This window comes from Barbus barbus (assembly GCF_936440315.1).
Source record: "Barbus barbus genome assembly, chromosome: 34".
Taxonomy (NCBI): Eukaryota; Metazoa; Chordata; class Actinopteri; order Cypriniformes; family Cyprinidae; genus Barbus; species Barbus barbus.
The window spans coordinates 28,634,982-28,658,215 of record NC_136762.1 but is presented as its reverse complement, the minus strand read 5'-3'; the positions used below and the strand labels follow the sequence as shown (position 1 = coordinate 28,658,215).

Below are 23,234 nucleotides of genomic sequence, written 5' to 3'. Positions count from 1 at the left end.
TTATTAGTTATGCAGTAAGTAAGAAACAGTATTCTAAAGTGTTACCAAAACTTTAGCTATAAGCCGTGTTTTTTTTTTCCCAAATAAAGCCATCTTTATTTGGGCATCAAATATTTTGTGGCTCCACGTGAATTTTATTTGGTGGGAAATTGGCCAAAATGGCTCTTTTGATGTTGAAGGTTGCAGACCCCAGCACTAGGCAAATGAACTGGGTTTTGGGGGCAAACGCGCTCAGGCACAGTTAAGATAGCCTAGTGTGAGTACACCCTTATTTTCTGAATCCCACACACAAATATTTGAACTGCTCCCTGGGAAAGAATGAAATCAAAAGAGTGAATGAAAGAGTAAAACTCAAGGAAGTAAATTCCCCTAAAATATGATGTGATCTAATCTGGAAACTCTGGCTCACTTGCGCAGGTCTCTCAGCTGACACAGGCTGCATGCAGACCACAAGAATCGCCTCTTACATGAACCACAAGACCGGCCCTCATGAGTGCGCTTGACACACAGCTAATCACCTCACATCGATGCCATTATTCCCTCGTCATCAGAGCTGATGATTAGGCAGCCTAACGATCACGCCATGATTCCAGTCCTATCTCAATCACAAACACGGCATCTGCGCTGACAGATCCGGCCATCCGCTCATTCACGGTACCTAAGCGGATCTGGACTGTTCAGAGGATAAGAACTGATCCTCCACCCGCTGGATTAGAGTGTGTTAGGACAATGACAGACGTGTCTCACACAGGGAAGACGAGGTCTGCAGATCTGTGCGGTTCAGTGCTATAGGGAAGTTCAGCTTCTGCATTTGATTAGCGCGTCGTGACTCAGTGACACACCAGAAAACCAGCAAGGGAAGCGATGACGCGGTGAGGGGATACACACACGGACCTCAGGATATCTGCATGAGCTCTGATCCAGACAACCACAATCTGACCAGTACTCCTCATATACATTTTATCAGCTTTCAATCAAGATGACTGATTTCAAACGTGATTATTTCATACACATTTGTGTTATCAAAAGTACCAGAACTCTGGTAGCAAGTCGATACTAAAATACTGAAACATAACCTGTTACCGGGTGATGAGCGCCTGCTTTCAAACACTCTCATGAGTATTTAAGTGAGCGCCCTGCTCAGGGGCGGACTGGGACAACAATTCAGCCCACGGACACGCTTATCCATTCTTACATTTGTGTACAGATGGCAAAATAATATAAGCAGTACCCTATGTAACAGATATTTAAATATTTAATATATGTGACTGGCAAACAATGCTTACTACTGTTAAGTTGATTCCAAACCCAAAGTATATTTGTGTGTCGCTGTTTTTTCCCTAGCCTCTACCACACTCCTCCCTGTGTCTGCTAGGCCTACCGTAGCATCCTTCCTCACTGCACTAGTGTTGGAAGACCAGGGCTCTCTGGCTGCACTGATTCCAGCAACATCCTAGTTAATGAACACAGTATAGGGTGTAAACTTTGCAGCAAAATGTTTTCTCTGACTGCTCTCAACATTGGAATACTCAAGAATACAAACCAGTAATAATAGCACAAATGGGAATAGAATATATAGCAAAAACTATAAACAGTAGCAGCAGTAATAGTTGTGTGTTTGTTTGTGTATCAACAGATTTTTACATTTTTAAATCCTCTATGATATACAATTAGTTGTGAATTAAAGTATGCTGAAGTGTTGCTAGTATGTGCTGCATGTGCATTTTTGCGTGTGGTGTAAAGGTGTGTGTGTGAGTGTGATACCTCTCTCTCTCTGTGTGTGTGTGTGTGACATACATGCACAGTTCCTCCTATCCTAAAGGCTAATTTACAGTTAATTAGAGCCTCAGTATTAAGGAACTGGCAGCATCTGTGTCAGGGTGTTTCTCTGTCTATGCTTTCTCTCCTACCTCCATGACACTCGACTCTGAGTGAGCTGAGCTATCTGCACTGGCTCCAGAAACATTCTCGTTTGGAACAGATGAACACACGATTCAGACCAGGGAGAACATAGGTGAGCCAATGGCTTATAATACCTCATCTAACTATTGCATATGAGTGCCTGTAATAGAAGCCTACACTGCAAAAAATGCTTCTCTTACTCCAGCAGCCAAAATATCTAAAAATTATTAAATCAAGAAGGATTTTTTTAAATAATCTTATTTCAAACAGAAAACTAAATGATTTTGTTTACCCCATTGGCAGATTATTTTTCTTGTTCTAAGCAAAATCTCACTTAATTTTGACTTCTTGTTTTCTGAAAACAAGACAATTTTTACTTTTTAGAATTTTTTGATATTTTGGCTGGAAACAAGGCAAAAAATCTAAGTAAGAAAATCATTTTTATATGTTCCACCCTACATAAGGATTAATTACATATTGTAACCAATGTATGCATGTTTTCGATGTTTTATTTTAATATATGACTAGCTACGTATTCAAAGTAAAGTTCACAATAAATGTCTACAGTACTTGCTATAGGTTTGTGACATGTTAAACTATATTACAAGTAACAATAGATCTGTTTACCCTAAATCCCACCTTATCTGTTGATATTTCAGTCATGCAATTCAGTAACAGGCTAGCTAGAATAAAGAACAACTCATTCTTTAAGTGTTTGGATCAGCAGCCAGCACTTGATTTCAGCCTTTCAATGAGCGATTCAGAAGAGGCTTTGAGATGCGGATTGTGTAAATATGAGTGTGTTGTGTGTGAACACACCTTGTGTTCGATACACCTCATGACTGTGATTGACACATGAACACAGCAGAACTTTGAGACGAGTCTGGTGTCTATTCACTGTCTCTGCAGTGGTTCAGTCGCTCAGGGATCTGAACATGTGCTCCAGACATGAATGACTCCTCAGATCAGGTGCGCTGTTGAGGAGACACACGCTGAAGGATGAACCTGAGCTATATCTACAGACCAAAGATCACAGAGATGCAAGGACGGGCTCTTTTTAATTGGGTCAGACTGCCCAAAACACCCTTACAATCTCACTTATTCAGAGTCACACAATGAGTGTTTTCCTCCACTGCTGATGATGATGAAACAGCCTTCCATTGGGAATGTTTTTCCCAATCTCAGGATCGCTTGCATTAACCCGAGCATGTTTTCATCAGGTCAGATGGAGGCCTCGACACACCACCTGGGATCATGTGACACACAAATCTTCCAGTTATTGGTAGAAGGAACAGATCCCTCTCATGTGCTGTCGGGATTCTCCCCATCGGCACAGACGATCAGCTGACCAAGCAGCGGCCTGATGGATGATTGGGAAAGAGGCAATTATACAGCAAATAAGCCCCAAACAAGAGGTGAACACAGCAAATAAAGACAAAAGCAGCTGTGTTCAACACGGAGAGCCGCTTATCTGTCCTGTAAGCATCTTACGTCCTCTGCTAGGGCAAGAAATGAGTCGATCAGCGTTAGTTTGGATCTGAGGCAGGGACGTGCAGACATTTTGAGGGGCAGGGGCTCAAGTGGGAAAAAAGGCACTTTTCATTTATTTACAATTTTTTTTTTACAAAAAATGTTCTAAACAAAATGTTAAATATATTAAGACAACTCTGACTTAATTTATTTTAATTTTCTCACACTCACCCAATTGTATCATATGTTGTTTAATTTTTCAACATGTCTACAAAATAATCCGTTCACATAGAGACCATGGTCTTCTTTAGCATTTGCTAATTTTATCACAAGAACAGGCAACAAGAAAGGAAACTAAGACAGAATGTGCATGTTTCCTATGCTACTAGTTTCAAGTATATATATAGAATAAATAACTGCACAAAGGAGAGGGACAAATTTTCACTAATAATTTGTTTATTTTGCACAAGACAATAAATTGTTTACTTTTTTGATGTTATTGTAATATATGTAAGACTTCAAAATCAACAAACATTACATTTAAAGGGAAAAGACTCCTGATGTAAATCATTAACTAATAACTGGGCAAGTTCTGTCAGGGTTGCCAGGTTTTCACAATAAAACCTGCCCAACTGCATTTCAAGGGGGTCCCCCGGTAAAAATTGTGTTCCGGGGGATTAAATACACATTATTTTGGCAGGGTTTCCCTGCTAAAATTTGCATTCCAGGGGCTAAATATCACATTATTGGGTCGCTTTAACCACAGATATGATAAACAACCCGCAGCAACAGTTTAAAGTTGCCCAATTCCGCGGAGTTGGCAACATTGGCAGTGAAATGCTTTAGTTATTTTGTTTATCCTGTTCATCTGCAATGCCTTTTGTCAAATGTATGCAAATTAGCAGAGACGCGGAGGGGAGAAAGGCATTGGAACTCGACAGAATCTTCATTTCCCAACCCGACCTGAGATTTTGAATTTTGTTTTTTATTTGTTTGACAGAGAAAGCTGTGCACAATCAGAAACACACACACACACACACACACTATAAGCTACATTATATTAATTTATAAAAAAATAAAACAAAAACACTCCCCAGAAAAAAGGGCAGGTGCTCAAGCCCCCTTGTGTCTATGTGTGCACGTGCCTGATCTGAGGGAATGCAGACGTGTCAGCTTCAGCGTCTACTGTACCTCAGTAACTGAGGGATTTAAGAAAGGTTTAATAAAATACACAAGCAGAGTAAAGTAACACGCACGTTCTGTGAGCGGACTGCCTACATAATGTCAGAAAACTTGAATATCTAACAATGGGTCTCATTCACACAGAGCAAGCATACGCACAAAACCTGAAACCTGCGTACACATTTTTTCATGGAGAAATCATGATTCACTAGAAACATGTCATACTAAAATGTATTCTTAATTTAAGAAAAAAAATATAGGAACAGCTGAATGCACACTATGTAACCTTACTATGTAAAGTTTATACAACAAACATTTGAGAATCTCCTACAAAAATAAATTGAGAGAACTCAAAAATCTGCTGAAGCTGGTTGCCTTACAATTTTAAGTTGGAAGTTAAATTTTAACTTTTCTTTTTTTTTTTTTTACAGTGTATGTATATAATATATGGGTAACACTTTACAATAAGGTTCATTAGTTAATAGTAAACATGAACTAAGAATGTACAATATTTCTACGGCATTTAGTTCATGTTAATTTCAGCATTTATTAATGCATTATTAAATGCACAAGTTGTGTTTGTTAACATTAGTTAATGCACTGTGAACCAGAGGTGGGGGACTCGAGTCACATGACTTGACTCGAGTCTGACTCGAGTCACAATTTTCAGGACTTGCGACTTGCTTGATTAAAGTATGAAAATGACTTGACTTCACTTTGACTTGAGAGCAAGTGACTTGAGACTTGACTTGACTTGAAGTGGAAGACTCGACAATGACTTGAATTTATAATAAACAAACAGCAATAAAATTCGTTTTAAAAAATAACTATTGTGACGTCAGCACCAATCAGCGTCTGTGCCTTTAACGCTGCACAATTGAAACTGCGCCAAACAGTAGTCAAGCTCCACAAATAGTCTCGTTTGGCTATAAGGACTTTGAACTGGACCGTGCCAATAAAAAAAGATTTGCCAGATGCAGACTATGCAACGCAAGAATATCCGACACGACAACCACAACGTCACATTTTATCCGACATTTCAAGAACCACAAGGAAAGTCATTTCTTTTTAGTCAGTAACGATTAATCTAATTAATTAATAATTTATGTTTGTCATAATTTGGCCTTGATTGCATATTATATTTTATTTTTTATTATTAGATGTGATCATTATCATCATTGATATGTCTTGTAGATGTGGGGAATTTGACTATAACAGTGGCGTAGCCTGCATTTTAATGTTGAGGGGCATCTTAAAATGAGCGGGCATGTAACGTAGGCTATAATTCAATATTAAATGTGCGCATTTTCAAGTGTTTGTGTGGACTGCGTGTGGAAGCTGAATAGCAGTGCGCTTATACTGCATGACAGGCTAACATGGAGGCGCTGGTGTGATCACTTGCACTTAAAACGTTTTTTTTTTGGACATACAGACAAGAATAATTACATCGTTTGAATCTGTTAAGTGTCTACTTTGTGTGTGTGTGTGTGTGTGTGTGTGTGTGTGTGTGTGTGTGTACACTCACAATAACAACAAAATGTTGTGCACTGTAAAATAATGAAAATAAACCAAACAGGATAAATATATAGAATGTGAAATGTTTTTATAATGAACCAGTTCAAATAGAAAACAAATATTCTCAGATTATATAATCAGTATGAAACGTGTATATTACGTGTCCATCGCAGAGATGACGAGTAGCGCGTTAACGCATGCTATTAATTATTTTCAGATCGCGTTAAAAATATTTAACGCAATTAACGTTATCTAAAATACCCAATTCAACTCATCCGCTCATTAGTTGAGACTTTCAGACCTGAAGTGAGTCAGAAAATGTAAAGAGATTTGTGAGAAAATAAGATGCATGTCAGATCCGCATCACCTTCAGCAGCAGCAGCTTTTAAAGCAATAGCAGGCAAATAAGTTTATAACCAGCTGCTGTGATGTCTATTAATCCAAACAAAAGAAAAAAGAGCAAATCAATAACTTTTATAGTTTTAAGGGGTTCATCTATATTTAATTTAGAATTTAGTGTTTGGTAAGTATTAATTTTCTGTATATTTCTGCTAAAGGGCACATCTAGCTAAATATGTCATTTATTATAATGGGTTCATGTGAAGATTGTTTTAAGTTCACTTAAATTAGACGTTAAGTCTAATAAATGTTAAAATTGATAGCTCTCAATTATACTGTAATGCTGAATGGCTACAGTCAATGGTTAAATATTCAGGGGAAAAAAATGTTTTATAGAGACATCAGTAGTATTGATATCAGTGATGCTGGCCTTCAATCTTAAAAAAGATACCATTAAAGAAATATTAAAAATATACTGTCTTTATGTTGTTTGTACAGTGTACATGTGAAGATTGTTTAAAAACTTTAATGTTAGATGGGGTTAAGCGTGATTAATCACGATTAATTTTAGAAAAATGTGCGATTAATTAGTTATTTGTTTTAATCGATTGACAGCACTAATATATATATATATATACATATATAGCTAGCTTAGTGCTAACATCTTGGCAAACCTTATTTTCTGTAAATGCAACACATTTTAGACAGTTTCAATTAAACTGAATTAGACAGATTGGATTATACATCTTAGATTGGATTTTAAAAGTTTTGTGTAAGCAACACAATTTTATTTTCAGATATTAATGTAGCACACATATGCATATAATTCATATATAGCAAATGTATAATGAATAAGATACATAATATATGTATACAAGTTAATCTTTTCTGTGCAAAAAAAAATATGTAACGAAAAAATTAACCTCTATTTATTTTAGTACTGTGACTTGACTTGACTTGAAATTTATCACGACTCGACTTGACTTGCTTAGGGAGAACCCTTGACTTGACTTGACTTGCTTGATTTGTCTGAACTGTGACTTGAGACTTGACTCGAGACTTGATGGTTAAGACTTGAGACTTGCTTGGACTTGACCATGTGTGACTTGTCCCCACCTCTGCTGTGAACTAACATGAATAAACAATGAACAACTGTGTTTTCATTAACTAACATTTACAAAGATTAATAAATAGTGTAATAAATGCATTGCTCATTGTTTGTTCATGTTAGTTAATACATTAATGTTAACAAATGACACCAGGGTCGTAGAATTAGGGGGGGATGCCAGGGACGTCTCTCTACCAATATCCAGCGACTGCCAAACTGTCCCTAGCAATTTTAATCAAACAATTAAATATATGTACTAGGGGTGTGCTCAAAATAGCGATTCTTAGATACATACCGATATAATAAAAAAAGATACAGTATCGATATTCTAGCCCTTAGTATCGATACTCCGCCCAGCCATTAGGGGGCGCAGCGGCGCCCGCGAGTTTCAAAAAACTCGTGGAAAATGTTAAAGCAAGATGTAGCATTTAAGCGATTTCATAGTGAAATATGTTATGGCAGTACATGTTGTCACAAAAAAGAATTATAAGAAGATTTAATAAGAAGATTTTGTGCTTGTGTGAGCTCAGACTGTACCCTTGGAAAGTTAAATGTTGACTTGTGGTAATTTCCAGATTAATACAATTTGTGTACAATTAATCAGAGCACTTAAAGTTGCAAATATTTAAGCAAAATGCACTGTGTTATAATGCACTTTTGTCTTCATTAAATTGAATAAAAATGCAGAGTTCTGTTTGTTGAGTAAATGTGTTCAGCATGAACTAATTGGCTCTGGCCCATGTATTTTTATTGAATCGTATCGAATCGTGTCACATTGTATCAAATCGTATCGAGACAGCTCTGTATCGAGGTACGTATCGAATCGTGACCTGTGTATCGAGGTATGTATCGTATCGCCAGGTTCTCCAAGGTATACAGCCCTAATATGTACATGTTTTTGTAATTTCGGAGGGATATGAAATGTCATAGCATTGATATTACCTAAGAAGTTAAAGTAAATAGGCTATGTTAGAAAACTGCGTGCTTTCAAGGACGTGCATTTATTCGTGGGCGGAACTGTCGCACACCAGACGAGAAGCGCAGCCGCGTTTACAACAACTCACAGGTATTGTAACCAATTCAAGACAGCAGTCCAAAACAGTTAATATCGGAGTTCACTTCAGGAATTAACAAAGTTGAGTCGATGAGTTTGAAGTATGGTGTTTGACAAAACAGAGCAAACAGAAAGAGAATCTTTCTCAATCTATGGCTATTATTAGCTCCCTATATAAAGCATACGGACATAAAAAGGTTGTGCGAAAAGATATATAATCTTCCAGCGAAGAATAAAGTCCTTATGAACATTAACAATAATTTGCGACAAATATAATGTGATTTTATGGTAAAAATATGCAAGTGGCACTATGTGGTGCAGCAGGATTTGGAATTTTATTTTATTTTATTTTATTTATTTATTTCTATAGCACAAAATAATACAACCATTGTTGCCCAAAGTGCTGTACAAAAATAGAAAACCAAAGAAAACCAAACAACAAAAGACACAAGAAACATAAAAGCCTGAGTTAATAAATAAGATTTTAGCAATGATTTAAAACTAGAGATAGTCTGAACTGATCTAATACTCACAGGTAACAAATGCCACAGTTTCGGGGCAGCAACTGAGAAAGCGCGATCGCCCTTAAGTTTTAATCTAGCTCTGGGAATTGTTAAAAGTTGCTGATCAGAAGATCTCAAGGATCTAGCAGAGGTATGACGTTTTACTGGCATCGAGATATGTTGGAGCTAGGCCATTTAAGGATTTAAAAGCAAACACTAAAAGTTTGTATTCTATTCGGAACCGAACTGGCAGCCATTTGAGAGAGAGCAGAATCGGTGTAATATGCTCATGCTTGCGTGTACCTGTCAGCAGCCTAGCTGCAGCATTTTGCACTGCCTGCAGACGCGCCAAAGCTGACTGGTTAACTCCTATATATAAAGTGTTACAATAATCGAGTTTCGAAAAAATGAAGGCATGGATGAGTTTCTCAAGATCAGTAGTAGAGAGAAAAGGTTTTACTTTAGCTAAAAGTCTCATCTTAAAAAAGCATGATTTAACAACATTGTTGATTTGCTTATCAAATTTGAGTTCTCTGTCAAACCAAACACCTAAATTTTACACAGCTACTTTGTTGTGCACGGCCAGAGGACCCAAATGTACATTTACAGAGGCTAAATTTTCAGTTTGTCCAAATAAAATAATCTCTGTGTATCTCGGAATAGCATCGTGAGTCGCCACCGCAGACAGTCTTTAACTTGTTGTTCAACAGAATGTACAACTCAAACTGTTAGCTGAAATATCCACCACAAAATAAAAAACAACAACACTGAAATAGTGTGCAGTTTATCTGTCAATCAGATGCACATGAAAGTTGTGTTCATTACTAAAGCAACAGAAGACTATTCTTTCAGAATCATCCTGGGTCCAATTCGATTAATATTAAAATAAAGTGATGGTGTCACAGATCTGCCAGGCTCTGTCACCAGCCAATCACAGCGCACTCCCTCACCTGAGTACTGATCACACACACCTGCACATCATTGAACCACTCATTAGCCATGCCATAAATACACACACCTCACAGCACTCCAGTGTCTGGTCTCGTTCATGCAAAGAGGACTGCCATAGCCATCACAGCTCAATGCCTACTACTTACCTCCTTGTCTACTTACCTGCAGTGTCTCCTCCCGAGTTTGTTCTCCAGCGATCCCCAGTCAGTCTGCTCCTGTGTTCTGTCCCAGTCTGCCATCTTGGTGAGGTGTGTGTCCAGTTCGTGCTCGCTTTTATCATTTCTCTTCTGAAGGGAAAGGCGTTACAATGGGCAGAAACCATCTGGGCACAAGAAGGTACAGTCACTCAATCCCTGCAAAATTTTGTACATCATTTCCGAGAAGTCTTTGGCAAACCTGCGCACGACACTTCAGTAAGTGACAAATAAATTATATAATTTACGTCAAGATACCATGTCCATTAATGTTTATGCCCTTCAGTTCCGCACCCTTGCAGCAGCCAGCGGATGGAATGATCGAGCCCTTTTAACTGCCTACCGTCAAGGGTTGGAGCCCAGACTCCGCTTACAACTGGCTGCCTACGATGATTCCCATGGATTGGAAAGTCTCATCCAACATTCCATTCGACACGCTACACGAATGATATCTTGTCTTGAGGAACTAACTCCCATTACAGGTTGCAATTCACTCCTCTGCCACCCAACAGGCCAGCACCCTCCAGAACCAGTCAACGAACCCATGCAAGTAGACCATTCACAACTGTCTAATCAGGAACGACAAAGAAGATTTGCTTGTGGTTTGTGTCTGTATTGTGGAGAGAAGGGGCATCTTCGAGCCGCATGCCCCGTGCGACCCCCTCGTCTCTTGGTGAGTACCATTCACCCGGTTATACACAACTTAAAACCACTGGCGATAGAAGTTCTGCTTACTGCCTCCGAATTCTCTCTTTCAGTCTACGCCCTCCTCGATTCCGGGTCAGCCAGGAACTTCATCTCGGGAAACCTCTGTTGTCAGCTCAACCTCTCAACCACAGCCACAAAGAGCAGTTACCAAATTCAATCGGTAACGGCACCTCACTCAGTTGTAAATGTGTTAACCACAGTGCTGGGCCTGTACATCTGAAAATTGGATTGCTGCATGAAGAGAACATCCATTTACTGGTTCTGGAGGGTTCCACTGCTGATGTTATCCTCGGATGGCCTTGGTTTGTTCAACATGAGCCCAATATTTCATGGCATACTGGTGAGGTCTTTAAGTGGGGTAACCAATGTTTCACTAACTGTTTTCCCAATGCACCTAAACCTGTCTCTCCTTCAGTTGAGTCCATCACCTTGAACTCCACGACCATTGAAAGCCCTCCAGAGAAGTTATCAGTAGACATTCCTGCCTGTTACTCCCATTACAGTGACGTGTTCTGCCCCCAGAAAGCCTCCCAGTTGCCTCCACACCGGCCATGGGACTGTGCAATAGACCTCTTACCGGGCGAGCCAGTGCCCCGTGGGAAAATTTACCTACTCTCCATACCCGAGCAGAAGACCATGGAGGAGTATATTGAGGAGGCACTCAAGCAAGGTTATATCCGTCCCTCCACATCCCCTGCTTCTTCGAGCTTCTTTTTTATTACCAAAAAGGACGGAGGATTACGACCTTGCATCGATTATCGGGCCCTGAACAAAATAACGGTCAAATTCCGTTATCCCCTTCCTCTCATCCCAGTGGCGTTAGAATATCTTCGCGGAGCCACCGTGTTCCCCAAGTTGGATCTCCGCAGCGCCTATAACCTCATCAGAATACGTGAGGGGGACGAGTGGAAGACTGCTTTTGTGACCCCTACTGGCCACTATGAATATCTGGTCATGCCCTATAGTCTTGTCAACGCCCCCTCCGTATTTCTAAATTTTATGCATGAGGTGCTCCGGGAGTATCTCCATAAGTTCGTGTTGGTCTACATAGATGACATCCTCATCTACTCCCGGAGCATGGCCGAACATCGCCATCATGTTGCAGAGGTCCTGCAACACCTGAGAGACTTCCACCTATTCCTCAAGGCAGAGAAGTGCTCTTTCCATCAGTCCTCAGTGCAGTTCCTTGGATATAACATTGACAGCGGTGGCATCCAGATGGGCGAGGGGAAGGTGGACGCCATTCGTAAATGGCCCACTCCTGACACCATTAAAGAGCTTCAACATTTCCTGGGGTTCGCCTACTTTTACCGCCGCTTCATCCATAATTACAGCTCCATCACCAGCCCAATGAGCAACCTGCTCTGCAACAAACCCAAACCTCTCTCCTGGACCCCAGCCACCACCGAAGCCTCTGAAATGCTCAAGGAAGCGTTTATGAACGCCCCAGTCCTTGTACACCCAGACGCCAAGAAACCATTCATTGTGGAGGTCGATGCATCCACCTCAGGAGTTGGTGCCATACTCTCCCAGCAACAGGGGACACCAGCTAAACTCCATCCATGTACCTTCTTCTCTCGCAAGCTCAGCCGGTGGAAAGAAACTACGATATAAGTAACAGAGAACTTCTCGCCATTAAATTGGCCCTAGAAGAGTGGAGGCATTGGTTGGAGGGTGCACAACATCCCTGCACAGTTCTCACCGATCATAAGAACCTGCAATATCTGAGCGAGGCCAAGAGACTGAACCCTTGTCAAGCCAGATGGGCCCTCTTTTTCACACACTTTAACTTCACGATTTCTTACCATCCAGGTCCCAAGAATGTCAAAGCCAACACCCTGTCTCGCCTCTATGACTCCAAGGAAGAAACTAGTGAAGATCCTGAATCCATCATCCCCGAGAAGATCATCGTAAGTCCCATTCAGTGGAATTCAAGTCCGTTCACCCCCTCCAATGCTTCCACGGCCACTCCGCCGGGCTGTCCACCCAGCTTGCAATATGTTCCCAGGGCTCAACGCACACCCCTCATTCAGTCTGTTCATTCATCTCTGGGCACTGGCCACCCAGGGGCCAAAAACACCCTCTCGCTGCTAAGAGATCGCTTCTGGTGGCCCAATATGGCCGGAGATGTTAGAAGGTTCGTCCAAGGCTGTGTAGATTGTGCCATGTCCAAGAGTCCACGCCACTTACCAGCAGGCAACCCGCTTCCTCTGCCCGTTCCCAATGGGCCCTGGTCACACCTAGGAGTTGATTTCGTTATAGACCTACCTGCCTCCGATGGTAACACATGCATCCTGGTGGTCGTTGATCGATTTTCTAAGTCATGTCGTCTTCTTCCTCTCAAAGGCTTACCCACAGCTATGGAGACTGCAGAGTTGATGTTCAACCACGTCTTCCGATACTTTGGTATCCCTGAGGATATCGTCTCTGACCGTGGACCACAATTCATATCAAGGGTATGGAAAGCCTTCTTCAAGCTCCTAGGTGTGACTATCAGTCTATCCTCCGGATACCACCCCCAGACGAATGGGCAGACCGAAAGAAAGATCCAGGAAGTAGCACAATTCCTTCGAACCTTCTGCCATGGCCACCAGGACTCTTGGAACAAGGTCAAAGGTCTATCAAAAATGCGTAAATGATTGGGTGTTTGGTGGGTGGGGGTGGGGGTGGGGGGGGTCTGCTTGGGGGCACTTGGGTTTATGTCCCCACCAATGTAAAAAGCAAACCTACGCCCTTGAATGACACCTTATTGTAAAGTGTCACCAATATATGATTAATCTCAGGATAATAGTTACGATAAATATACGGTAAAATGTATATTTCATCTTAACCTGTTAACGTTTACCAGAGCGATGGCGCACTGAAACATTTTTCCCCCACTAGTTTAATGTTTATGAATGAATTTAACGTGAAAGAATATCATTAATCTTGACAAACTATATATCATTCTGAAGGTCTAAGCCTCAAGCATCGACGACAGATCGCTGTTTTTCGATGGAAAGCTTATGAGGAATGTATTTGCTACATTTGCGTAAGCAGTACACATCAAAACAGACATAAAAAAAAATTAAAGCAGTACGTAACAGATTCATTGTAATAACGAGCCACAAACGCGTCCACTGCTGAAATCCCAGTTTAGTTAGACAGGTAAGGGTCCACAGAACAACATCCAGCGAGCACTTTTAGTCCAGCGAAACAATAACGTTGTAATAAGGATGAATATTCCTTTGTATGTTTAATTTCTTCAGGAGAGTTATTGTTCGCGTCCGTTATGGAATAAATTACACTCAAAAACTTGGTGGTACAAAAACAACACGGTGCTATAGCATACAGTTTTACAAACAGAATGAGATCATCCACGGAGAAAAAAGTCTCAGAAAAGCGGAATATAGTTTATTTGAATTTGGCGCTCCCTCCTGCCAGCAGTGACGCATGCTCTGACGCAGCTGTCATCTGAGCGGGGCGTAACTTAGCGATCTGCTTTATCCATAAAAACTGTTTTTTTTTTCTTCTACATTTTTTATATGTGTGTATTGTGTGGGGAATGTGGCCGTATCTGCATGATTATCATATGTATGGACGCACATCAGCGTGTTTATTAGCGACTCTATGACGGCTATCATTGTGATTCAATGATCAGCTATTATTGATTATATGGCCCATCTGTATGATTATCATCTGAATGGAAGCACATCAGCGTGTGTTTACTGACTCTATGACCATGTCTGGCAATATCACTTCATGTCTGGCAATCAAAATACTTCAGTATACATACTATATACAAAGCATTTTTCTTCTATTATTTTTCCTTTTTTATTACTCAAATAATTATTTTTGTATTTTTTAGTGCTCAAATAAATCTGTCTATTATTCTATAATGGAAAAACTATGCAGGAATATGTATAATGACTAAAATAGCTTGTATAATTCTGCAATCCATTTGGTTGTTATTTTTCCTCAAACAGGGGGGTGGGGGGGACTATAAATAGTTTCAGAAAAAATATTGCAGGAATCTCATTTTTCATGGTATCTTCTTCAAATTTGAAATATAAACTCATGAGACATGTGGCTTTCGATCCATTACTTTTCTGAAAAATATTTTCCAAGGCACGTCAGTGTCTATAACTTTTTATCTTTTTGAGCATTATCAACTCTGGATGATAGATAGTAAAGCCTAGAGTGTCTTCTTTCCAAAGATACCTAATTTGTTTGTGTAGCACACTTTGTCAGGAACTTTTACCATTTTAATTTAGGTAGGTTATTTTCACCTGTGAGGCCCACAATGGGGGGCGAAGGTTAACAGGTTAACATGATATCATATACAGTGAAAATGTAAGAAAAGCAGCAGCATATGTAGACTATAGCTCGAGCTGCAAGGTTTCTCTGAATAACAGCATCTGTACAGCTGGCTAAATAATAGGTGTTTTACTGTGTATGAACTTGTTTTGAGGACTGCTCTCTTTGCATTGCTCAAAGATCTGGCGAGAGTGCGTCTGTAGACAGTGAGCGTCATATGGGGTCGCGTGGAGGACCTTTGACGAGAGTGACGAAAGGCTGTAAGGAAAGCATGAGGAAAGCCCTTATATGGAGATGGTTTGGGGCGTCTTTAATGCAAATGACTGACCTCATGCATGCGGACGCTCATTTAGAATACTCCACATTCACTAATATTAGGACGAGCTTAAGAACTAATTCATGTGTGTATGCAGGTGTTGAGAATTAGGTGGAAACTTTTCGTGAGAAGTCCGAATATGAGTATACTGTAAATACAAATAATCTACGCAATTATTACTGAACAAGACCCATTGTCTTATTCTAATAAGCACACAAATATTTGGGTAATTAAAATGAACCAATTTCAATTTATTTTCATAAATTTTATTGATAAACATGGCATCAAATGAAATGCATTTCCTATTGAATGGCATGTTCAACATTTCTCTTGACTTGTCCACCATCTTGGATGATTTTTGAGCATGTAAAATGATCTGCTCTGATGGAGTCAGTGAGTCTTTGACGAAGCGTCTCATTAGGGTCATCTGTTGGTCAATCGGACTGCACCGGCTGCACTGCATGGCAGTTTTTGTGTGCGGCCCATGAGGACAACTCAGTAGAAAGAATTTTTTCTACCATTAATTTTTTGTTTTTCTCTCATCATTTGGACTCTAAATTGCCAACTCGGGTGAAATAAAATGCCTTGTCTTGGTGGTGTAGATCTTGTAGCAGCAGCCCTACTGAAAAGCGGTTCAGGATGCAATGCAAACAGTTTTGTTGATATGCAAACTCCAGGTCAGAAGAACAGGCGTGATGCAGATATGCTGCCCTGTCACACTCACGGATCGCAGCTCTTACCTGAAACACAGCGTGTGCCAGTCCGTGTCCAGGGCCTGTAGGTACTGCTCATCAGAGATGTGCTGTCTGCAGCCCGCACACTCCGGCAACCTGCTGCCGGCTGCAAAAACACAACACAACACACACTCACATCAGCACACTGCACAGCTCATCCTGATATACAGTGCCATTTCTCACTACAAAATATTTCTTACTGCAAACAGAAGTTGTGCATTATCCACAGGCAAGACTGATGGTAGGTTTTAGGGTTGTTAGCCAATGCTGATCATTTCAAAATGCTTAAATATTAAAGGTGCCATAGAATGCATTGATACAATATTTTAAATTGTTCTCTGAGATCTACATAGAAGGTATATGGCTTAGGTATGGGCAAAAAATCTCCAGAAATGGTTTTACATGTCCATTTACAACCCTAGGATTTGTCTCTACAATGAAACGGTCTGTTATTGGCTTATTTGGAAGGATCATGAATAATAATGAGCTCTGCTCTGATTGGCTGTCACAGTGCCGCTCATTTCAGTAGCTCACAGCAAGAAGGAAACACAGGGAGGAAACTATATTTTAATACTTTCTCTCGCAGTTATATCGTCTGATAATTATACTGTATATAAAATGCGGGCATCAGGGCATTGTAACTGCTTTGGAATGACCGGTCGATTGCGTTATAGTTTCACTTTCAAGATTCGCGATCGCACAGCCTCTGTTTATACTATGGAGCAGCAGCATTTATCACACATTTTACAAGATCAGATGCTTGTCAGTGGTGCTCAGGATCTGTAAATCATTTTCCATCATCCTCAGTCATCTCTCCTTACTCTGTTTATGTGGTAAGTGAAATCTTATGTATCGTAATGTAACAGGCTACCGCTGGCCACTAACCATGTCCCTTTATTAGAACACGTTATTTGCTTTCCGTGCCTTTCTGAATACAGACACCAACCCATCCCTGCACTTCACATCCCCTGCACAGCCTGGAACATAACATTTATTTCCATGTTCTGCCATTTTCGCTGTTGTCCTCGCTTGTTTCTTCACAATACCTGCAGAACTTCTGATGGTTCAGCTGGCGGTTGGCCTAGAATATGGACGGGTTTATGCAAATGTCGGGGGCGTAGTGATCCCGACTGTTGCGTCACAGTCTGTGTTATTTTCTGATTCGCTTATTTTTCAGTGGTCTTTAGCACTCACGAGATTTATATAAGAAGGAGGAAACTATGGTGTTTGAGGCTCACTGTATTTCCATGGACAGAACTCTTATTATTCAACTATGCCAAGGTAAAGACAGTTTTCCATTCTATGGCAGCTTTAACTGATGAATTAGACTGAACAATGTATGGTATTTCCCTAATATTCTTGTTCAACTTCTTTCTCTTTTCCACTTATGGAAGTCAGTTGGATCCGTAAACTGCCTGGTTACACAGATTCTTCAAAATATCGTTTGTGTTCAACAGAAGAATAACAGGTTTGGAGGAATTTGAGGGTGAGTAAAGGTCATGTTTGGGTGAACGGTCCCTTTAACAGCATTTTGTTGTTAACTCTTGTGTATTTAAGTTATCTATTTCCCTTTCACTGCCACTGTTAAAAATTGTAGTTTGAAAAATTCTAGCCTGAATAAAGCTTTATCAACAGAACTACACGTGAGCAACAGAGGCACATTGTTAATACACATAACCGGACACTACTGAGCCGGACGTACGTCACGCAGCTCAGTGCAGTCAGTTACTGATGATCGACAGCCGAATGTGTGGCAGTGCTGCCACTGTAAATTACATAAAAAACACTGGAAACCTCATTTGACTGAACAATCCATAGTTCATAAATTATTCATACTAATTACATCAATATGAAAATCTATTTTGTTCCCACAAACACAGATCAACTCAATGTGCCAACAACAACCTCACTGTAAACATGCATGGAGAAACAAAACTGATGCAGATGCTAAGTCACCTTAAAGGAGACCTATTATGCCACTTTTTACAAGGTGTCCTCAGAATATGTCTGTGAAGTTTCAGCTCAAAATACCCCACAGATCATTTATTATGATTTAGAAAATGCCTATTTTGAGTGGAAGCTCTGAACAGACTGTTTTTGTGCATGTCTCTTTAAATGCAAATGAGCTGCTGCTCCCCGCCTCCTTTTCCAGAATAGGACTGTGCCTTTACAGCTCGTATATCAGATACTCTGCCAAAAAACATCTGTTTGGTTTAGATTACCACATCTATCACACTGAAATCATGCATTTTAAAGCACGGCCTGTGAGTACTAAACTAAGTGCTCTTTGAAATTTCCCCACCGGTTAATCTGCGTGTAACTAGGGATGGGCAATATCTTATCGTTTGTGATATACCAGTAAAAATTCTCTCCACGATAAGAATTAGTCTTCCCGCGATAATAACGATAAAGTCGTTGACATATTCCTGTGTGCGACAATGCGGAGCGACGGGCAGGCGTGACATTGAGGAGGAGTATATCACTAAATGAGTAGCTCGAGCTCCTTTTACAGTCTGGAGCTGGTTTGGTCAGGGCTGTATAGTGCACAAAAATCTGTCTGAATAGATGTAGTACGGTAGCACGTGTGAAATACAGTTTTGCATGTGTATGAGTCTGTTTACAAACCTGTTGTCCAACAAAGGTACCATTTATCGACATGGTTTTTCTCCCAATTAACTTCATAACATAGTCGAGTGTTTGAAATACTTATTTTTGTTGTTTCATATTACAGAATGATAGTATTATATTCAGTGATAAAGGCCATATTGATTAGCATTGCATTATAATCATACTTTCCTTATAAAAATACCCAAGACTGAAGAATAAAGATAAACCATATATTTTGTACAATCGTATGTTTATTGTATTCAAGTTTCATCAGTTAAAATTTCTTTATCTCCATTGTGCGTTTTATTCAGCAATAACTGGATACCTTCACAGAGTGTAGTCAGTACTATTACTTCTGTGATGCATTTGTGCATAAGGGCGCCTTCCAGCTTCCAGTTTCCAGTATGAATTAAACACTCATTGCATTAAGTGTGTACTCAGTAATGCTCACGACACCCTATTTAGGGAAAAAAATAGGAAAGATCATACTTTTATCTAAAGAAACAGGATTCCCTGAATTATTGTCATTGATATCGTTCTAGCGAAAAATATCAGAAATATAGTGATATATTTTTAAGCCCATATCGCCCATCCCTACGTGTAACAACACCGGTACTACCGGTATCACCGTTTGGGTTCCCACTTTTTCTTGCTTTCCTTCGCTTTTAAATAGCTTGCAAAAGCAGGGTGCGCATTTTACTTTCACTTTCAAATTAGTAACAGCAATTCGGCATAAAGCAATTGTTTGTAGTTAGTTTGTTGTGAGTTTTCCCTCTTTTCCTCGCTTTCCTTCACAATTAAATAGCTTAAACGCACCCTGCGCATTTTACTTTCACTTTCGAACCAGCAGCAATTCGGTGTTGATTCAAGCAACAACTTCAAACTCAACTAAGCCTATATATAAATCATATAACTTTTTTTAACAAAACAAATCAAAATACACCATTCTATAGGCTATGCCTAATATAAAATAACAAATAACTTACACACATAGTTTAAAATCTTAACACCGGTATCACCACCAAGCCTAAGACAGTACCTGCACTGCTGTCTGCACTGTTAATATGAGCCAAACAATACAATTAAAACAGAAAATCACTCACTGCTCTTGACTGAAAAACTTCTGTAGCTTTAATAAGAAGACATGTCTTACTTGAATGCTGATTTTACATAAATGCTCTAGAGTGAAGTTAAACATGGTGTATTGTGTGTGGCTCACTCATGATTTATGGGGATTAAAAAAAAGGAGCGGGTGGATTTTTATCATTAGTGTGATTGTGTACACACACTGCCAACACATTTATGTTCAAACACCATGTAAAAGTGAATTTTCCATAATAGGCGCCCTTTAATAACAATGAATAATCATACCGGTACCAAAGAAATCACCTGTGTCCTGTCTCAATGACTACCGTCCCATAGCACTGACTCCACTCATGATGAAGTGCTTTGAGAGGCTAGTCAAAACCAACCCCATGCGAATACGCGTTTGGAGGCAGATTTTCCTGATAAGGCAGAAATGAGCTTTAATTACTCTGCCATTTTTGATCGTTCAGATAAGAGCAATACACCATTCGAATCTGTAAGGGGTCTACTTTTATTTGTATACACTCATAATAACAACACCACGCTGTGATTTTGTAGAATATAGAAAATAAACAGGGTGCGTTCTCTGTCATCTCTGTCTCTGTCACCTCTCTTCACAGACACGGAAATAAAACAACCAGAATCTCAGCAAAAACATGCCTCAAAGACAAGATAAATATATGTATAGAAAGCTTGAAATGTCTCATTTTAAATTAACCAGACGCTGAAATCACCGCGAGCGCCACATTAGTAAACACAACCGCACGTGCAGCACATTCACACAGAGACGCGCAGAACATGCAGGATTCATATTTAAATCCACTTTTGCAGCTTAATATTTACAGATACTAGTCCATATCATGATTGATTTAAGTGTAATGACCTACTTTTGATTAATTCATCCAAACTTTGACAAATTCCGTGCCATTCCGCGTTAAACTGTAAATTCCGTGTTTATGACTGGATTCCGTGGCGTTCTCTGCATCGCGGAGATCATAGATCCCTACAGATAGCGCTCCTGCTGTGTTCTTTAACAACCAGAGCAGTCATCTTTCTATTCACTTCACTTCTGCTATTTAACCAGAGCGAAGGAGACGAGTGCGGTCACGTGTGGTGCTTGTCCACGCGCCTTTGGAGAGAAGTGAAAGTGACAGCTCGGCTAGTATCGGTGTATCCATACTTCGGAAAATTAATATTGGTACCGTTCAGATATTTCAGTATCGATATTTATCGAAATATCCATATTTTTGACAACACTAATCTATATATATATATATATATATATATATATATATATATATATATATATATATATATATATATATATATATATATATATATATATATAGACAGAGAGAGAGATATCTTTGTATTCTAAATAAACTACAAACAAAAAATATATACATTTCTTTTTTCCTCACATTCTTTCTTGTAGCAATTCCCTCTCAGTCACACACCTGACTGAATGGCTCATTATGCAGCTCATTATGCGGACCTTTGTCTTCTCAGGTGTGAATCACAGCATTGATAATGATAGTTCACGCCCTCTCGCATAGACCCTTTCTACTCAAAAAGTGACTTAGAAATTTTAAATCAATATATTGTTTTCTCTGAATGAGTGAGTAAGATGATTTTCAGATCATTTTGAAGAAAAACTGGACTTTCTAACTGGAAGACCTCAGTCAGTCCGTGTCGGCCACAACACCTCGAGCACTACCACACTGAGCACAGGTGCCCCACAAGGCTGTGTGCTCAGCCCGCTGCTCTTCACACTGCTGACCCACGACTGCACTGCCAAGTTCAGCTCCAACCACATCATCAAGTTTGCTGATGACACAACAGTGGTAGGTCTCATCAGCAACAACGATGAAACGCACTACAGAGAGGAAGTGGCACAGCTGGCTGAATGATGTGGCACAAACAATCTGTCCTTCAATGTGGAGAAGACAAAGGAGGTTGTGATGGACTTCAGGAGAAACTCCGTTGACCACCCCCCACTGACCATCGACAGCTCGACTGTGGAGAGAGTCAGCAACACTAAATTCCTGGGGGTGCACATCACAGAGGATCTCACCTGGACCACCAACACCATGTCACTCTCCAAAAAGGCACAACAGCGCCTACACTTTCTCCGCCGGCTGAAAAGAGCAAGTCTCCCTCCACCCATCCTCACCACATTCTACAGAGGCACCATTGAGAGTGTGCTGACCAGCTGCATCACTGTCTGGTACGGGAACTGCAGTGCTGCTGACCGCAAGACCCTCCAGCGGACAGTGAACACAGCTGCAAAGATCATCGGTGCCCCTCTCACCTCCATCCTGGACATCTTCCTTACACGATGCTCCAGCAAAACCAACAGCATCGTGAAGGACTCCACCCATCCCTCCCACAGTCTCTTCCAGCTCCTACCATCAGGAAGACGGTACCGGAGCATCAGAGCCCGCTCCGCCAGACTGCTCAACAGCTTTTTCCCCCAGGCTGTGAGAGCCCTGAACTCAAACCACCCCGCCCCCCTCTGAAACCCCATGCAAACCCCTACCTCCTGAAACATGGACCTTTTTTGTGCAATTGGAAGTGTGCTGCACACAGGTGAGTGGGCCTGTACAAACCACCTGTAGTAACACACTCTCCTCTATGTGCACTAGACACTTTACACACACTGCTGCGTGAACACAATCCCACAAAAGACTCAGCAATATATGTATGTTTACATGCTCATGCACTACAAATCATCCTGCACTGTTCCCCAACCAGCTGCTGACTCAAATGCCTCTCTTTGCACATGTACAGTATTTATGTGAAGCATTTGTATAGTTTGTATTTTTATCCTCTATTCTTTTAGTTTGTATAGGGTAAATACTTATATATAGTATACTTCTAGTTAAATCTGTCAGTAGGTTAGTTGTGTATAGGTTTATAGTGTTTTTTACTTCATTGTTGTATGTCTGTATTTATGTAGCACCGTGGTCCTGCGAGACACGACATTTCGTTCCACTGTATGTCCCCACATGTAGCGGAATGACAATAAAGCTCAACTTGACTTGAACAAAATACAAACATGCTTCATGGGGATTTTAGATGGGGAGTGTCAGTCTTCAGTGTATGAATATATATAATGCTGTTAATACTGAATGATCAGATCTTTTCCACAGGAACAGGGCATGATGCAATGAATAATCAGGAATCAGCAGGAGAAGCTTCGCTGTAGTTCTTTCACAATAAACATGATCATGAGCAGCTGAGAAAGGCTTCCCTGACAAACTCAGCCA

At 40.3% G+C, this 23,234-nt stretch overlaps 1 protein-coding gene across 1 annotated transcript in view; it reads right to left on the bottom strand.

The window, feature by feature from the left end:
- LOC306854015 (LIM domain kinase 1-like) overlaps positions 1-23,234 on the bottom strand; it is a 78,342-nt gene that overhangs the window by 51,663 nt on the left and 3,445 nt on the right. Inside the window, exon 2 of the mRNA XM_079391793.1 lies at positions 16,279-16,378. Coding sequence (XP_079247919.1) covers positions 16,279-16,378 — 100 coding nt within the window. The remainder of the gene's footprint in view (positions 1-16,278; positions 16,379-23,234) is intronic.